The 18,198-nt window shown below is 47.7% G+C and overlaps 1 protein-coding gene across 2 annotated transcripts in view; it reads right to left on the reverse strand.

Annotated features, from left to right (window-relative positions):
* Positions 1–951: 951 nt before the first annotated feature.
* Slc5a9 (solute carrier family 5 member 9) overlaps positions 952–18,198 on the reverse strand; it is a 29,780-nt gene continuing 12,533 nt past the window's right edge. For both annotated transcript variants that reach the window (XM_015484837.2, XM_048815426.1), the window contains exons 10-15: positions 17,771–17,878; positions 15,813–15,963; positions 13,495–13,663; positions 11,648–11,863; positions 8,231–8,399; positions 952–4,823 (exon numbers count right to left, since the gene is read on the reverse strand). In XM_015484837.2, the coding sequence (XP_015340323.1) occupies positions 4,615–4,823; positions 8,231–8,399; positions 11,648–11,863; positions 13,495–13,663; positions 15,813–15,963; positions 17,771–17,878 (1,022 nt within the window). In that variant the 3' untranslated portion in view covers positions 952–4,614. The remainder of the gene's footprint in view (positions 4,824–8,230; positions 8,400–11,647; positions 11,864–13,494; positions 13,664–15,812; positions 15,964–17,770; positions 17,879–18,198) is intronic.

Here is an 18,198-nt window from a genome sequence, read left to right on the forward strand (position 1 = left end):
GTGGTTCAGTGATGGGCACTCTGTCTTGGGAGGTCGTCAGTTCCCCATCATAGGCAGTGTGCAAGCATAGGGCCAACTAACCTGCCTGCCAGAGGCTGATGAGAAAGTTTTGACTGGGGCCAAGGAGGAAATGAGGGCTGCACCAGCCTGCTTCTGGGGTTGTTCTCATATTGAACATTTGTATTTCTAAAATTTACATACAAACATACTGAGAGATGGACCAAAGCTTTTTTATTCTCTTCAGGAGATAAGGTATAAAGGTTGGTTTCTTCTTAAACTTTTTTAAATGAAAGCTGTAGATGCAATATGAGATCACAGTAAAAAGCCTGACATTTCTACTTTGTGAATCAGTGCTAAAGCTGAGATTTGATTTTGAAATATGAAAGTAAACTGTAACTGCCTCAATTTAAGTCTCTAGGATTTATATTTATATATAACCTTTAAAATTCTTCCAACTTTTCACCCTGGAGGGGAAAAAAGAGAAATTATAGTCATCTTACTTACAGCTAGAATTCTAGAGAGACACTCGTTTTAGGTTAATGGAAAACTGACATTGCTTTTGCCTGAGCTTCCAGCAGTTTCCACCCGCCTCTGACTGATGCGAGCTCTCACACCCAGGGACATAGTTGTAAGTCTCATGTGTTAAATTGAGTACTTTTGTGATCCAAACTCAATTGCAAATCACTTTAAAATACATTTCTTCGTGGTATTTTAAAAACACTATTTGTTTTTAAACACTGTCCTTTCACAGTCCAAAGCTGCTTCTTAATGTTATTATTGCTCATGGCAAACCCATTTCAATTCTCAGAAAATGACTTTTCAGTGTTTTCTATTTGTGCTGTTGCCACTCAAGCTGGCATGTCAACCTACCCACCCACTCACTGCCCCAAGAAGACAAATGTGGAGTTGAATTCAAAGCATATGATGTCAATGTTAGAAGGGTCAAAACTCTGCATCCCACCCCTTTATTAAGGTTGAAGAAACTGAGGTATGGGAAGGGGTTACAAAGCATGTAGTAGCAAAATTAAGAATTCAAATTAGAATACAAGTCTTTGGTCCCTGCCTCATGCAGGGTCGTGAACTGGGGTGGGGACCCTGAAAGGTTGAAAAGAGGTGATATAACTCTGTGGTGACTGCCAGCTGGTCCAATGGAAAGGCAGTTCCTTTCAAGTGGCTTGGTAAGGTAACTGGCATCATCCTGCAATCAAGTCACTGCCCTCACCACCACAGAGGGCCAAGGACTGCTGAAGTGCACATTGAACAGGCCAGGTGACCCCTTATCCCTGAGCAGGTAGATACTGAGACATCAGCCTGAGAACAGCACCCCGGTGGAAGGAGAGAGAGCGTGTTAAAGGTGGCAGTGTTGGAAAAGGGCCATGGGAGCACCAGAGTCAATGAGGCTGATGTGCTGCATTGGAGATTGGGGCAACTGAGGCACAAATGGGTGACATTGCCTCCAGATGCTCCTCAAATCCCTCTAAAGGCATTCTAATGTGGAGACCCAGGGCTTGGAACTCCAAAGCAGAAGAGGATGCCTTGTTTTTTCTTTACTTTGTGTTGTCCTTCAGGTCAGGTGTGGATGAGACTGGCCTCTCTACAAAAGGTGAGACACTTGCCTACCTCCTCTAGGAGTGATAGGAATTTAATGGGACCTCAGACCCAGGAGGGCCTTGTAACTCTAGTCTATAGAGATACTGTTCATCATTTATTCTTGGTTATGGTTAGGAATTAAAAGAGTCAAAATATTATGGAGTAAAGTTAACATTTATGAATCCACTCATTCACTGGACATTTCCTGAGCACTTCCTAAATGCCCTCACATCATGCAGTCCCTGGGTGAACACACTGACTCCCTAGGAAGAGCACCAGTCTATGGCACGGAGAAAAATATAACACGAACAAGAGACTTACTATGGTGGAAAGAAATAGAGGGGAGCCTGTGAGACTCAGAGGAAGGACACAAAGCAAACTGGATAGCTGGGAGACCTCAGGAAAGGTCTGTTGGAAGAATGATTCCTATCCTAGGAGATAGATGGTGTGGGGTAGGAGGTCAGGTGTGAATGTTCCAGGGAAAAGGAGCTACATGAACAATGATGTTGGATAGGTGAAGGAAGGCTGGACAAGAACTGGGAAGCCCCTCTAAATAGTGAGAACATAATAGACATATTTATGAAGATAAAAATTGTTGCGAGAGTTGTATGCCATGGTAGGCCAAACCCAGGCCTGGTGATGAATAAGTGCTTCAAATGTCTGCTCTCTCCAGCCTCTCCAATGTCACACCTGGCTCGCATGCCACCTGTGAAACACCTTTCATCTTGAAAGGCCTGGGCAATTGTTGCTGACTCTCTGTATGACCTTAAGAAGTCCCATTACTCCCAGAAGGCTTCAGTTTTCCCTTTCCATGAAATGTGGGGTTTTATTAGCTGGATAGGATGGATTGGAAAAGGAAAACTAGGAAAAAATGTAAAAGTCCAGGGGTGCTGAAATGAGCAGGGAAGAGATGATAAGGTTTAGCTGGCGCCAGCTTACCTTCCAGTCCCTGCACCAGCCACTCCCCACTCATTGATCTGATCATTCAATTCCCAAAGCTCTAAACACACCACACTGGAGACCAAGCCTTCCACACCTGCATCTTTGAGGGATGCTTCATATCTATACCATAACATGTGGCTTCTCTTAGGATGTAACTTTTGAGCTGAAATGTGAGGCACTAGTAGGAATTAACCAGGCACAGGGACAGCTGTCCTTCCTTCAGTTCTGTGCATTCAACAGCATGCCTGTGGATCTGTGAGTCAGATGAGGTGGGTCTGGAGTCCAGCAGAGGCTCTGCATAATAAAGGAGGAGAACCAGAAACAGAAGGAGGGGGAGACATGAGAGAATTGCAGGGACAGGGACAGAGAGGACTGAGAACCCTCCTGCAGCAGGAGATTGGAGAAGAGGTGGAGGAGATCTCTGAGGAATCCTAGGGGGCTGCTAAGGAATGTTTAAAATTGGATGGTCCACGTTCAATTTTAGATTGTGCTTTTGTGGTCTATAGACCTTCCCCACGCAAACCTTCAGTATAAGCTGTTGTCCACAAATGACTTGCTTGAATGGTTTTGGGGGAAATCAGGGAAAAGCTGAGTTCTCAGGGTCAGTGAGGAACAGCGATCAGATATCTGAGAAGAAACCTCATGTCTCCTAAGAGGTCCAAAGATTGGGAGCCAAAATTTGGAGGCAGTAATTACAAGAGGTAGTCACAGACTTGGCTATGTCTGCACCTCGGAGACACAGGATTGTATTTGTATCTGGCATGATCAGAGATTGGTGTGCAGTGATGATCAAAGGCAGCACTGAAGAGGATCAGAGGAGAGTGGCGCAGCCCCTGCACGGGGGGAAGGTGGGTTCTTCTCATCTGGATACTGTCAGTGGCAGGGGCAGCAATCTCATTCTCGCCATCTGACACTCGGTTGTTTGGGTTCCTCTTTAAGTAGATGCCTCCCAACCTGTTGACTCCCCAAGTCTCTGCCTAGCCAGTGACAGCACAAAACCCACCAGACCTTGGAGGATTTATTAGGTCCATAAGCATTTATTGGCACCTGTTATTCTGGGTACAAAGTCACTTTGGGCATAGCCATTGGCCCCTGTCCTTGGAGTGCACCATCAAGGAGGGAGACATCACCAATCAGTGTGACCAGTTCCCAGATAGAAACAGGTCCAGGGGTTGTGACAGTAGGAGGGCAATCTTGACTGGGGTGTTAGGGCAGTTTCCTGGAGAAGGGGCACTTAAGCAAGTCAGGTATTTTCCAGGCTAGACAGGCAAAGGGAGAGGGACAGAGGCTCACAGATGGTGGCTTCCGGGCTGTGTGCTGCCCCTGAGGGCTACCTCGAGATGCAGAGCAGCATCTCTTGATTCTCCTTGCTTTCAATACATCACCTGCCTCCAACTGGACTTTAAGTTCTCTGAAGCAGCCATGGAAACTGTGCAGGGTTAGGTTTGAGTGTAGGAGTGAGACGAATTGTGATAATGCCAAGACGGGTCCCTTCTCCAAGAGCTCCCTGTTCCAGAGCCATCTGTCGTCATGTTTAAATTCCACCCTCACCCCTCACTCCTTTGGATCTGATGGCCACAACTGTGGAGCCACCAATGGAAATATAAAGCCCTTCTCAGTAGACTCAGGTTTCAAATAGATTACCAGGGGTTGAGAATAGACAGAGACATAGGGGCTCTAGACGGGGAAAAGAAAAAAGTACGGTGAAGGGACACTTGACTTTTTGCAAATTTGTTGCTAGTACACCACTTGTATTTTCCACTTTTCTAACCTCAAGACTCACATACAGAAGATTCCAGAGTAGACTCAACAAGAGGGTGGAAATGTTGATTTTGAGGTAGAAATGTAAGACGGTGTAATGGAAAGAGAGCAAGAGTCCAGAAATGCCCTGAATCCTATCTGGCCCTGGGCAAACCCAGTGTTCTCTCTGGGCCTCTGTTTCCCACTTGCCAAGTATGGTTGGATTAGATGCTCTTCAGGGGTTCCTGTGGCTTCAGCTCTATGGCCTCCAGTTTGACAGCAGGTGAGAGGAGAGCCTGTCTCTGTGTTGAATCTGTCTTGGCCAAAGCCAGGTCTGTGAAGTTATGCAAAATAACCCCAGAGGAAGATGTTGATGGACAGTAGGAGGATGGCGTTGATGTTGCAGACGCTTCTCCACAATGGCTCCTCCTCAATGCTGGTCAGTTTCTGCTCTAGTGCAGCCTTCTCTGCTGGGCTCAGAGCTTGCTCAGGGACCCTGGAGAGCCCACAGAACCAGCTCCAGAGCAGCTTTCCCCAGGACCTGTGTGGGGCTGGGAGAAGAAGGCCAGAGGGGAAGGGGAGCAGGGTGGAGGGAGGCAAGCAAATGATGAGAGTGGGGGTGGGAGATGGTGAGAAGCTGAAGGAGTGGGTGGGTGCCCTAAAAGTGGGGAGGGGCCCTTTGTGCAAACCACAGGCTATGCTGAGTTGGGATCTCAGCTGAGCTCTGGCCTTGGCCACAACATCCATTCATGATGTTGAAGCATCTTTTTGCAGGGGGGTGGTGTGTTAAGGTGGGGGAACAACACAGTTCACCCCGAATCAGAGTGTGAGTCCAGAATGAGGTCAGAGGAAGAACATAATCTTCTAAAGGAAGGAGGAAGCATTTGAGCCAGACAGACTGCCGCCCCCGCTGTGAGGAAAGACAGACACAGGCACTGCACTGGAGGCCAGGAACTCTTGGCTCCAGGGCCAGCTCAGCCTCAGCAGATTGTGAGGCCTATACAGTCCACTCCAGTCCTCTGAGCTGCTGGTACTTTCTCCCCCAAATGCCTCAGTGACATATGCCCCGTTCTTGTAAGAGTAGTTTTGGGCATGGAATGAAAATGGAGATTTGGCAGCACTTAAAAAGTTACTAGAGCTGGTTAGGGAGAAGAGGCTCTGGGGAATATAATGTTGGAAATGCAAAAGGCCCCCCTCCAGTGTGCAGAGGGCCCACTCAGAGACTAAAACTAGCACAGTTTATTTTTTAAAAAATCTAAGTTTAAAAGAAACAAAGAAAGTAAATTTTTTGAAAGTATACCACATAAAAGTAATATAAAAAGGCTTTCATGGAGATGGCAAAGAACACTGGGAATGAGCACTTCATTATCCAATGGCTTTGGGATGGGGTACTTGGAGAGTTTATCGTAACCACAGAGCGTCAGAGACACCAGGGGCCTGGATGCCATCTGGCCTGTCTCCTTCATTGTATAAAGGTGAAAAAGTGCTCAGGAAAGGGAAGAGACCTGTTTAAGGTCACACAGCTGCAGAGCTACACTAAGAACAAGATGAATTCAACATTTTGATGGTGCTGGGCTTTTTACCAGTTGGCCCATATTCTCTCTCTTTGATTTTCTCTGTGGTCCCTGAGGTAGATGAAACACAGGGTTTCGTGTGTGAATTCACAGACCCAAAAAGTCCACTTCATCTAAGTAGTTACTAAACAGTGTGCAAAAATCAACCTGGGATGTATATATTTCTTTTAGATCAACTCACTGCCCTTTAAATTTCTATTTTTGACTCAAAATGATGCTGCCTGGCCTACACCTGCCCGTGGGCCTTTCTGCGGGGGCTGCTTCCTCCTGATTACTGATGTTCGTTTCTCTCCCAGGGAGTAGACTGCACACATTGCACAGCAGCAGGACCTTCCCTGCCCTTTCTCTCTTCCCCAGTGGCCTGTGTGGAGGCGCATGGGTTTCTCTCCTTGGATGTTGTGGCTGACTCAGAGCCTTCTCTTCCTCCTGTTGGAGTGGCCATCCACAGGGCATAGGCATTCATTCCTGTCTGCTCTCCAGAGATGCTCTGCCCTGGGCCTGGAGGCCATCCAGGGAGTGTGAGGGTCTGGTCTGCCTGGTCTGGGTTTTAGCTGCAGGTAGTACAGGCTGCCTCCTCCTCGCTCTCTCTGGGAGATGTTTTATGGCTTCTTCGCCTTCCCTTCTCCTCCTCCTCCTGGGAGCTGCTGCACCTATGCAGGGGTCCTCCTTGCAGAAGGGTCTTCCCATACCAGAAGCCTTTTAGGGGAGAGGACCTAGTCCTTTCAATGATGTGGGGAGGTGATTTTGAGACCCCAACATCTGGTGCATTGGCCACAAACTTGAAAAAGAGACAAGGAATTGCATTTTGCCAAGCAAAATACACCTGAAGTATTTGGGTCAACCACTAAGACCAAGAAGCTTGGCTTTGATCTTTGGTGGTTCTTTCTGAAGTGAGTCCATGTGTGTTTTGACGGTGGAGGTTTGTAAAGGATTATCTGGCTTTATAGACAGCTTTTTATAGTGGGCCGTTGACGTTTAACTACTGTGGCTTGGGCAAGAAGCTTTGAACCTTAACCTTGGTGGGGATCTAGAGCTTTTGATTAATTCTGGGAAAGTGGGTGTTTCTCCAGATTGAAGGCCTCAAGAAACATAGGAGCTTGCTTGGGCCTCAGGGACAGCACAAGGCCCTCTGAACCTGACAAAAGCCCAAGAACCAGTGGCAGAGCACTGCCAACCAAATGATGCTTTGGTAATCATGTCTATGCTTTTAAACTTGCCAGAATTATGGGAAATTGGACACCCCTGAGGCTGGTATAGAACTAAGACATTGTCTGAGGCCTGACAGAACCATGAAAATCCAATGGAAAGCAGCTGCCAAGGAACCCCAACGCCATCCAGGCACTGGGATGTCCTCTGAGTGAGGCAGGTGATAAACTTAGGACTTAAATTTCATTGAATTTTTAATTCATAAGAACAAGATAGATTGCTTTTTGGATGTTACCTTGCAGACTGATGTAACTTTTTGGATTTTAAAATCTTCCTTGGGAATATTATAGTTGAGGAATCTCAATAATGTCCTTCTATCATAAGAATGTCTTAATATTATTTAATCTCACCACAGGAAGGAGGAAGCTGCAATTTGTCTAAGACAGTTGCATTTTGTCTTACAACAATTGAAATTAATGTACTATTCTATATTCTAGCACACTTCAGGACCTCTGGGAGGCACAGTTTATAAGCCCATTTCAAGGAGACCCCCCCCCCCCAGGAGGGGATTGTTCTGGGGCAACTCATGCAGACAGACACAACTATTTGGGCACGTGTCTGCTCTCCTCCTACCAGGGACAGTCATGCCTTCATGTGACTGTAGGTTGAAGTGCTAAACCCAGTGGGAAATAAATAAGTGGTGGTGGGGACAGGAAGGGTTTCTTTGCCCTGGCTGACATTCCCTTCCTCGTGGAGAGAACTCAGTAGATGTAGAACTCTTTTTGATTTTCTGCCATATATTTCTTCAACCAGGGAGGTGAAAGGACCTTCCTGTTGGCAGATTTGGGAAGGATAAGAGGGCACACTTGGTTGTACAACTCTCCTTCACAGGGTGGGCTGGGCTATTTGATTAGGTCTGCTTGGTGACCAGAGAGCACCTCAGTCTAATGCTGGAGTTCAATTCAGGGAGCACACCTCCCCGTGGATATAAAACAAATCTTGCCATGTACACTATGTCAGTAATGAGGGCAATGGTTTGGTCCCATCTATCTTACTAATCTGACTTCTTTCTCAAATAGTTTAATGGTCACAAAGGAAGGGAAGAAGATGATATTTATTGGGCTCCCTCAGAGACCCCATCCCCAGTGACCCCAACGTGGGGCCTTGGAGGCCCATGACATGGCATCTGTCCCCATTGTTCCTCTGTGAAGCACATCCCTAGCATGCCCTCAGCCTACCTCCAACCTGCTCCAATTCATCCATCAGGTCCCCTGCTGCTCCGCCTCCTGCAGGACACTCCCCAGGTGCCCCCTCTGCCAGCCCTGGTGCGCTCTCTGCATTCTCACAGGCCTCCTTCTCCAGCTCAGGGCGGGTGCAATTCCTTGTCCACCAGGTCAGACGAACAAGCTGGAGGGAAAGGATATGCCATCAGGAGTCAGTGCCTTTGGAGGGAAGTCCAGCTGCAGAGAAAGAGGCCCCATTCATGGGAGGCCCTCAGAGGAACAAGGCCAGGACTGAGGGTCAGGAGCCTGGTTTAGCCCTGGCTGCCCCTTTCGATCTGAGCACAGACCTCCAGCAGGTCTGTGCTGGGTGCAGGCAGACAGACCAGAATCAGACATGGACCTGGCCTCATGGAACTCACAGACTGAGAGAAACCAGGCTGGACAGGGAGGCAGGAGCCTGATTACAAAAGGCTTCAAAGGTCAGGCTGAGGAGTTGATATTTAATAAACAACAGCCTCAGCTCCTTGTAGGGCATGTGAAAGTTCTGAGATTTTTAAAGATCTCTTGGAGTAAATTGAAGGGGTCCAACCTAGAAGCTGTTCCAAAAGTGAAACAAGAAATCTTGTTTTCCTGTGGTATTGGATAGGAGGGAGTGGTCCTAAGGGATGTTAGGGAGGTAAATTCTTCAGGATGTGGTGACCTATTGAAGGAGTCAGATGAGGGAGAGAGGAGGGAGCTGCCTTGGGCCTGTGGGTTCCTGCCTTGGATGATCAAATGGGTCTTATTCCTCCTCAGGGATAAAGGACACAGGACAGGATCAAATTTTCATGCTGGTGAGAGATGTGGGGGGGAGAGAGAGAAAGGGGGAGTGCACACATGAATATGAAGCTGAGCTTGAAGAATATGTAGAACTTCCAGGAGAAGAAGTTCAGTGAGGAGAAAAAACCCTTATGTCCCCTGGATGGCCCTGGTGGTGTTCCTTTTTCTCCCTCTTCAGTGGCCCAGCAGACATGCACAGCAGGTTATCTGGCTGACACCAGTGGTGTTGGACCCCTACGTTCAGAACCACCTCCTTTCCAACCAGGCTTTTCCCCTGTGGGGAGCACTGTTTGCTTGTTGATCCATTTATTCCTGCTGAGCTCCCAGCTTCCTCCTTCCCTTGCCTGTCCAGCTGCACCAGACCCCCAGGTGCCTCTCTATGGGATCATGGGAGCCTGGGCAGCTTCTTTGTCCACATCTCATAATAAATCTTACTTACACTGTGTGTCACTAGGAGCATGTAAATGAAGACACTTTATGTCACCAGGAACCAGTTGAGTGTGGGGGTTTGAACCTTGGGAGAAGGGTTTTGGCTTGGAGATAGAGAACTGAAATGTAGAAAGTGGTTGATTTCATAACCCAGGGATATCACTGAGTGAAAATACTATTGTAGGCCACAAATGGGTTCCTAAGGAAAAATAATGGTTATGGGCAGAAAGAAAAGCCCATGAAGAAGTACAAAAGTGATCAGAAGGGAGGGGATAAAAAAAAAGAAAAGAAAAACCAGGAGGAAAGAGAGGGAGGGAGAAATACCTGTAGGATCCAGGAGAGATTCTCAATGGGGAAGGACTTGAGCATGAAGAGCACAAAGGCAAACAAAGGAGAAGACTCAGTGACAGGTGGCTTCTGGAGGGAGCTCAGGAGGAGTCAATCTTTAAGGCTCATCCGTGAGAGTCCTGCTTGTTTGTAAGGCTCATAGGAACCAACAGTGTGAAGTTGCCATGCAAACTCTAAAGCACCATACAGGCCTGGCGTATGGTGGCACATGCCTGTAATCTTAGTGACTCAGGGACTGAGGTAGAAGAATCTCAAGTTTTAGGCTAGCTTCAGTAACTTAGGTCCTGAGAAACTTAGCAAGACCCTCAAAATAAAATTTAAAACTGACCTATGTAGTAGTGCAGGGGTAGACCATTCCTGGTCAATTCCCCATACCACACACACAAAAATCAATGAATCACCTTACAGGTGATTGTGTCAGTTGTGATTTCCACCCAATGTCTCAGGTACCAAATTCTGGCATGGGCTCTGTCATTGGTTGAAAATTCATATGTTAAAGTCTGAACCCCAGTATTTCATAATATGACCACTGCTAACATAATTTATTAGTTTTCATGGCTATGGTAAGTACCTAAAAAAAAAAAAAATGACAGTTTGGAGGAGGAAAGATTTATCTGGGCTCATTGTTTCAGAGGTTTCAATCCTTACTTGGCTGGATCCATGATACAACATCATGGCAGAAGTGTATAATGGAGGAAAGTGCTCAGCTCACGGCAGCCAGAAAGGAGAGAGGAACAGCAGGTGGGGGAAGGAGCCAGGGATAAGATATTGGCCCCAAGGCATGGTCTCAAGGACCTACTTCCTCCAACCATGCCTCACCTGCCTACTGTTTCTACCACCTCCAATCAGCTGTCACTGGACTGATGCCCTGGTGAGGTCAGAGCCCTCATGATCCAATCACTTCCCACAAGCCCCACCTCTGAATACTGCTGCATCGGGGACCGAGCCTTCAACACATTATCTTTTCGGAAACACTTCAGATCCCAACCATAAAAACTGCACTTGGAGGTAGGGGCTTTAAAGAGGCAATTAAAGTAAAATGAGGTAATATGTGACTGGTGTTCTTAAACAAGGAGGAGGAAAAGTCACAGACAGTCTCAGGGATGACCATGTGAAGAAGGAAAAAGACCATCATCTACAAGCCATGAAGGGGTTGCAAAAGAAACCAACTCTGCTGTCATCTTGGTCTCAGATTTCCCCTACAGAACCCTAGGAAAAATTCTGTTGTGTAAGCCACCCAGTCTGTGGTATTGGGGACAATAGCCTTAGCAAACTAGTACAGACTCTAGGGGGAAAAGGCCCCAAAGACTGGTCATCCAGGTTCCAGGACTGGCACATCAGTCAGCTTGGAAGAGTTGAGGATTTTGAGTTGAGTTCTTAATTGGAAAGTTCTCTCTGTTCTCATGTACTTGTTTGTTGACCATTCAAAAAATCTCTACTCCTTTCAGTCCAACTCACAGTGATGGTGTCAGTGCACCCTGCCCTGATCCTGGTGGGGGCTGTCTCCCCTTCTGTGTATGGATCCTCCCATGGAGTCTGGTCCTTCTGTGCTTTGTCTTTATATAGTAGCAGTTTGTGGGCTTTTCTTTATGCCCATAACCATTAATCTCTATAACCCCAGCACAGTGCCTGGCACATAGAGTGTACTCACTGAGTAATTTTTGAATCGGACGAGTTACTTTTCTCTTGGAAATTCACAACCCTATGAGTTCCCCGCTCCCAAGGACATCTATATGACAGCAGGGGAGACCATAACCTAACAAGGTGAAAATTAGGACATTCCAGGTGATAGGGAAGCATTTCTGGGGGGCTCAGTATAAGCACAACAACACTTACCTTTTCCTCAGGGATGGGGTTTGTACAGAGGCTGATGGTGACAATAACAATGGCAGTGAGTCCACAGAGAAGAAGGGCAAAGTACAGGTAGTGGAAGTCCTTCAGCACGGCTGGCCTCCTGTCCACCTCACCACAGCCTGGGGCTGGATATGAGAACTCCAGGATCATGCGCAGAAGCCCCATTCCCAGGCCAAACATGAGGCCCCAGAAGGCTCCCTGTGGAGAGAGGGCAGACATGGGCAGGGGTGACATTGGAGAAGCAAGACAGGGGGACCTCGGAACCTAAAAGCTGCTGTGTTTCTAAATCTCTCTCCCACTGGCTTGTTAGAGTGTTGGGCAAGTCCATTTTAGCAAGTTCCCCATTAATGCTGAGACTTTGTCCTGACTTAAAAGGCAGGCAGAGCAGTGTACGGAAAAGGCTAGGGCCTTCAAAGCTGGACTACGATGTCAACTGGGGCTCCATGTTGAATGGCTCTGAACCAACGCCTCTACCTTGTTGGCTTGGAGTGTTCCTCTGTGCTCTATGAAAAGAGAAATTGGTAGGTTCTAAGTAATAGATGGCCAGTCATCAAATAGAATAGGATGCGCTTTTGTAATAGGCCAGGAACACTAGTATCCCCTTCCCAACTGACAATATGATAAATCAGAAATCAGAAGAGAGATTTCCTCCCTCCTTTTCTCTCTTTTTTTTTCCAAGAAAAACTCTGGTACCACTCATTTATTATAATTCCATTTGTCCCTAACCTGTACCTGTTCCAAGTATGAAAGAGTCACATGATGTATGTTTTTAAAATGAGACATTAATCCTGACTTGAAAACTCTGGAATGAACAGACACACCCAGAATTTCAACTGGTCCTGCTGTGCACCACAGTTGTCAGCAAGGTGAGACCTTTGCCGACAGCAGACGCCTTGCTTACACAGGCCACCTGGGGAGGGGTCTCTATGATCTCCTTCGTGGTGAACTTCAGCTCTCACGTTGGTCTTGGGGAGTCATGTCCATGATGTCCCATGGCACAGCCAGCAGAGTTGGGCCTGACTCTTCTAGGCTACCCCAGGGAGTACTCAAGGTTCTAATTCCAATACCTCTAGCTTCCCTCAACCACTGTCAGATTTTAGTGCAGTCACACACGTGATGTGCAGGCATGTCCAGAATGCTCATCCCCTCCCATTCATCCTTCAGTTCTCAACTCTGTCACCTCCTCCAGGAAGTCTTCCCTACCCTCCTCCCAGGAGTCCCATTGGTTATGAGCTTGTGCACTTCTGTCTCCCAACAGTCATTGTGCTTTATTATGTTTGCTTATATACATCCTACAGCTGGCCTCCTGTCCACCTTGAGTTGAGTTCTTAATTGGAAAGTTCTCTCTGTTCTCATGTACTTGTTTGTTGACCATTCAAAAAATCTCTACTCCTTTCAGTCCAACTCACAGTGACGGTGTCAGTGCACCCTGCCCTGATCCTGGTGGAGGCTGCCTCCCCTTCTGTGTGTGGATCCTTCCATGGATTCTGGTCCTTCTGTGCTTTGTCTTTATATAGTAGCAGTTTGTGGTGGCATCTCTTCCTTTTGTGGACAATTGCTAGCAGGGAGCATTAATCTCTATAACCTCTGTGAATTGGCCCCGTGAGGACAGACCTCTGTGAACCTTGTAAACCAAGACATCTCTGGAACTGTCATAACCAGACTGATAACTGTGGAGTGGACAAATGAATCTAGACCTGGAGCTATGTTCAGAGACATGGAAACCTAGAAGGCCCATGTGTTTGTCCAAGGTCCCAGAAACTAGCAGATTGACAGACGGGACTCTAGACCCTCTGCTGTACAGGGAGAGAGAGGAGGACTGCACTCACAGGCTCTGTGACCCTCTTGCAGAAGATGGCCAGCAGGAAGAGAGCAGTGATGGGTGGAGCCAGGTAGCTGGTGACAGCCTGGATGTAGTCAAAGAGCTGCCCACTGTTGGAGCTCTGGATGATGGGGATCCAGAGGATGCTGATGACAACCAGGAACACCACAAACAGCCTGCAGGGAGAGCACAGGTTGCTGTGAGGCACACTCATGTGGGCGTGACCTGCAGCAGGTGAAGGTGATGCACAGACACCAGGACGGGAGAAGAGAGGGGATCAGAGGAGGTTAGGTCAGAATCTCAAATACTAAGAGGCAGGAATTTAGACTGAAAATTCCTTAAATCAGAGTTTCAGAATCCAAGAGACTCAGATTTGTAAAAATCTCAGCACTTGCATATTGGATGTCTTTTATTTTTAAATTTATTTTTGACACTTGGGATTGAACCCTGGGGCACTTTACCACTAAGGTGTATCCCCAGCCATTTTTGTTTTGAGACATGGTCTCACTAAGTTGCTGAGGCTGAGCTTGAACTTGCAATCCTCCTCCCTCAGCCTCCTGAGTCATTAGGACTATAGGCATGTGCCATTGGTGCCTGGCTTGATGCCTTGCAGGTCATGTCATTCACCCACTGTTTAAGGAATACTTCATGCCTTCTACCCACCACCTACCCCAGTCAAAGGCCTCTGGGCTCTGTTTAGCACACCTTTCCTGCTCTTTGCATTCCAGCCCCTGTGCAGAATAGCTCCCTTCTCCAGGATGGCTTCAGCCTCCAAGAACTTCTCCCTTCTTCAGACTTCTTCAACTCTAACCTCACTCTCTCCTTTACATTGGCACTAAGATTAAGGCAAGAACTCCACCTTTTTCTCTTTCTCCTGACTCCCCCTTGACTAATTCTCACTCAGTCCTAAGTCCCCAAAGCATTCTTTTTTGTGGAGGACAGTACCAGGATTGAACTCAGGGACACTCAACCACTGAGCCACATCCCCAGCCCTATTTTGTATTTTATTTAGAGACAGGGTCTCACTGAGTTGCTTAGCACCTCGCTTTTTTTGAGGCTGGCTTTGAACTCTTGACCCTCCTGCCTCAGCCTCCCGATAAGCTGGGATTACAGGCGTGTGCCGCTGTGCTTGGCCCCAAAGCGTTCTTGATGAATAATTTTGTAGATGTGCAAACAAGTTGAAAAAACATTTTTTTGGATGTACTGGATGCAATAATACATATGACCAGGAGATGGTGCCCATATTCCACTGATGAATTAAATAAATTTCAGCAAAACTAGGCAGTTGGTGGGCAAAAGATAAAGGGACACTTGTGGAAGGTCTCTGAGCACATATGGTCCTCTTTCCTTTTCCTCCCATTTTCCCTCTCTCAGGCCCCACTAGAGCAATGGCTACCAGAGTGGCCTCCCTGTTGCTTACGCCCTTCCTCTGCCCTACCCTCAGATCCGGCAATGATTACTTCCTGTGCTAGGGCCAGAACTCCATTGGGCAGAAGGCATCCAGGTGGAAAGAACAGGGAGTCAAAGGCAGGAGCGAGATGTCAAAGCTCAAGTACCTATGTGCCTACCCACCAAAGAGGGGGAACACCCTTTACTCCAGAAGTCCTGGTTGGGGAACCTTAAATTTTGAAGCAGAGATTTCAAAAAAGGACCCTTAACCCTATACAAAACTATAAATCCCCATCCTATTAAGAACTAGATAAAATCATCCACCAAGTTATGCCTTTAAAAGCACAAACGGATTCCAACAAGATAAGTTCAAATTCTCTAGCATGCTATTCAAGGCTCCGCATCACGTGGAGACAACTTTCCTATGAACAACTTTCCCTTGATGCAGGTATCTCACTCTGTTATCTGTGTTTCTGTCCATCTCATTAAACTGTGGGCACCCTGAAGCCAGAGCCACATGACTCATCCTAGTGTGGATATGACACCTGGCGGTGTTCGGGATGAGACTGATGATTAGATTCACAGCATTCCTATTACCTGGAGATGAGAGCCAGAGTTGGTCTGAAAGACCCGAGAGGGTGAGCTGCTTGCTGAACTTCCTCCCACTTACACAGTTTGCTTTTCCTTTCGCAAGTGCTCTGTCATCCTCTCTCAAGTACCCTGTTGATCCATTCCAAGAGAAAGTCTAAATGCGAAAGTCTCCATTATTCTGGAAGGGGAGGAGTGGTCTCGAGAGATGGAGGGGGACTTACCTGAGGTCCCATAGAAAGTCAGCCCTAGAATCTAGGGCTCTGGCTGCCTGTCTAGGGCCCAGACCCAGACAATCTCCTACAGAAAGGGGGTGCTCTGGGAGGATGGAAGGAAGGACCAGCGCACCTGCCCACCACCATCAGCTCCTGCTCAGTTGCCTTCCTACGGAAGCGCTGCCACACGTCGATGGTGAACAGGGTGCTGCTGCTGTTGAAGATGGAGGTGAGCGAGCTCATGAGGGCCGCCATGATCACGGCAATCATCAGGCCCCGCAGACCTGCGGAGAGATGAGCGGGAGTGGACAGCTGGCCGGTAAGGGCTCTGTCAGGACCATGGAGGCTGCAGCAGTGTCAGAGCCAGGAGTCTGGGGTGGGGAGGTGATAGGAAAGCCGTTGGTGAGGTTCCCATCTAGCACAGATATGGAATCAGGAGGCCCATGATGCCAGAGTCCCGGTTCTGGCCAGGCTCTGCTTCTGCAGGAGACTCATCTGCCCTCCCTGAGCCTTGGTCTCCTTATAAGGTGTGTGTAAGACTTGGTGATCCTTAAGGTTCTCTGTAGCTTTGATGTCTCAGTCTGGGTTTCACAGCTGTAAACAGTTATCAGGTCCCTGTGAGTAGAGGGGTGGGGGAGGTGAATGTTTATTTGTTTGTTTATAGTGTTTTTACTTTTTTAAAAAAGTGTTTTCTATGACCATATTGTGGTGGTGGGCTAACTCCCAGCCTGGGAAGTAGAAGCCTGGGTTTGTTTCCTGACTCCACAAGTAACCAACTAAATGGATGCTCTTAGGACTCTTTTGGGGCCCTTTACTTTTTTTCCCCACTTGAACAAAGAGAGGGTCACCTATTGACCCTCTGATAAGCTTCTGGACTGCTTATCTCTTGAGGAAATGAATTCCCAGCCCTGGTCCCACCTCAGGACTCTTTACCTCAAAGTCCATGTATTTAATCACGTTCTGTAAGACTCACAGGTGCCTTTGACTCAAGGTTCCAAACTCTGGGCCTCTGCTTTCCTCTTGGGCAATAAGAGTTCTCCCACGAGACACCTCTGCTCCGTTTGCTCCCTCTCCATCCATCAGTCCCTCCTTGGCTGCTGTCACCTAGCTGGGCCTCCCACCACCTCCGCTATTTTTTTACTTCTCGTTTTACCAGAGGAAGGGAATAACTACACATCGATTGCCCTCCAGGTCCTCGGTCGCACTGTCATTATTAATCCACTTTCTAAAGACAAGACCTGGGAGTCCTCTTTGATTCCTCTGTCTTTCTTTTTCCTGAAATACATCAAGTCCTGCCAATTCTACCTCACCAATGTCTTTAAATGGCTTCTCTCTATCTCCAAAACCTCTGCTTTGGTTAAGTAATTGGTGCTACTTACCTGGATCACCGAAGACACCTCACTGACATCTCCCTGCCTCCCCAGAGCCTGTCTCCATACTGAATCCTCCACAGAGAGTGGACCTTCTAAAGCACAAATCCAGCCACCCATACTCTGGTCTACAGTCCCCTCCGTTGCCTTCAGAGAAAAGGACAGGCTGCAGAGCTCACCTGGCCATGCCATTCTCCCTGGTGAGTCCACGCTGGGCTCCTTTTGGTTCAGACCACGCTCTCTCTCCTCCCGCTGGGCATTTGCATGAGCAATCTCTTCTCCCTACAACATTTGTCACATCTCCCCACCTTTGCCTGAGGTAGTCCTTGGAGTTCAACTCCATTTTCTTCCCTGGGGAGTCCTTCCTGACACTCCCCCAAGGCTGGGTCTATGGCTCTTTAGGGTTCCCTTTGTCCCACTGGGTTGCCACACTGGTGACCTTGTACTGTACCCTGGTGAGTCCAAGTAACCTGGAGACTGCATAAAGCCTGAGAGCAGAGACCTGCCTTTCTTTTATCTCTTCATTCCAACACCAGGGCACAGGGCAGGTGTGTTACAGATATTTGTGGAAGTGTGTGTGTGTGCGTGTGTGTGTGTGTGTGTGTGCAGAGGTGGATCTTCTTTTCACTCTTCCCATCCATTTAAAGGGCAATTCCTCCTGGGCAGTAGAGATTGGAGGAGGCACACAAGTTGGGATGGAGAGCAGGGAGACAGGACTCACCAATGGGCATGAGACCCATGACCAGCTTGGGGTAGGCGATATTGGAACATCCGACTCGGGCCCCACAGACTCTTTGGCAGATGTCAGGGTCCACGCAGCCCACCTCATCTGAAGAAGAAGGAATGGCAGTTGGAGTTGTGGGGTCTTGTGCCTCACAAGGTCAGCCCACTGTTTGCTTTACGACACTATAAGAAAGTGTTCACTGGAAACTCTGACCTTGTCTAGAAGGTAAGGGGCAAGTGGTGTCTGGTTTCTTGAAAATTTCTTGCCCAGGTACAACATTGCAATCCTTTGGATTTTAGGTCTTACATCTTGATGAAGGCAATATCCCTGGAAGGGGCCAAGAATGCCTTATTGGTTTTCATTCCCATAAAGGGAAAACAGGATATAAAAATGGCATTCAGATACAAATTTCATCTGCTGAAGTA

Source organism: Marmota marmota, unplaced genomic scaffold, assembly GCF_001458135.2.
Source record: "Marmota marmota marmota unplaced genomic scaffold, marMar, whole genome shotgun sequence".
Lineage (NCBI taxonomy): Eukaryota > Metazoa > Chordata > Mammalia > Rodentia > Sciuridae > Marmota > Marmota marmota.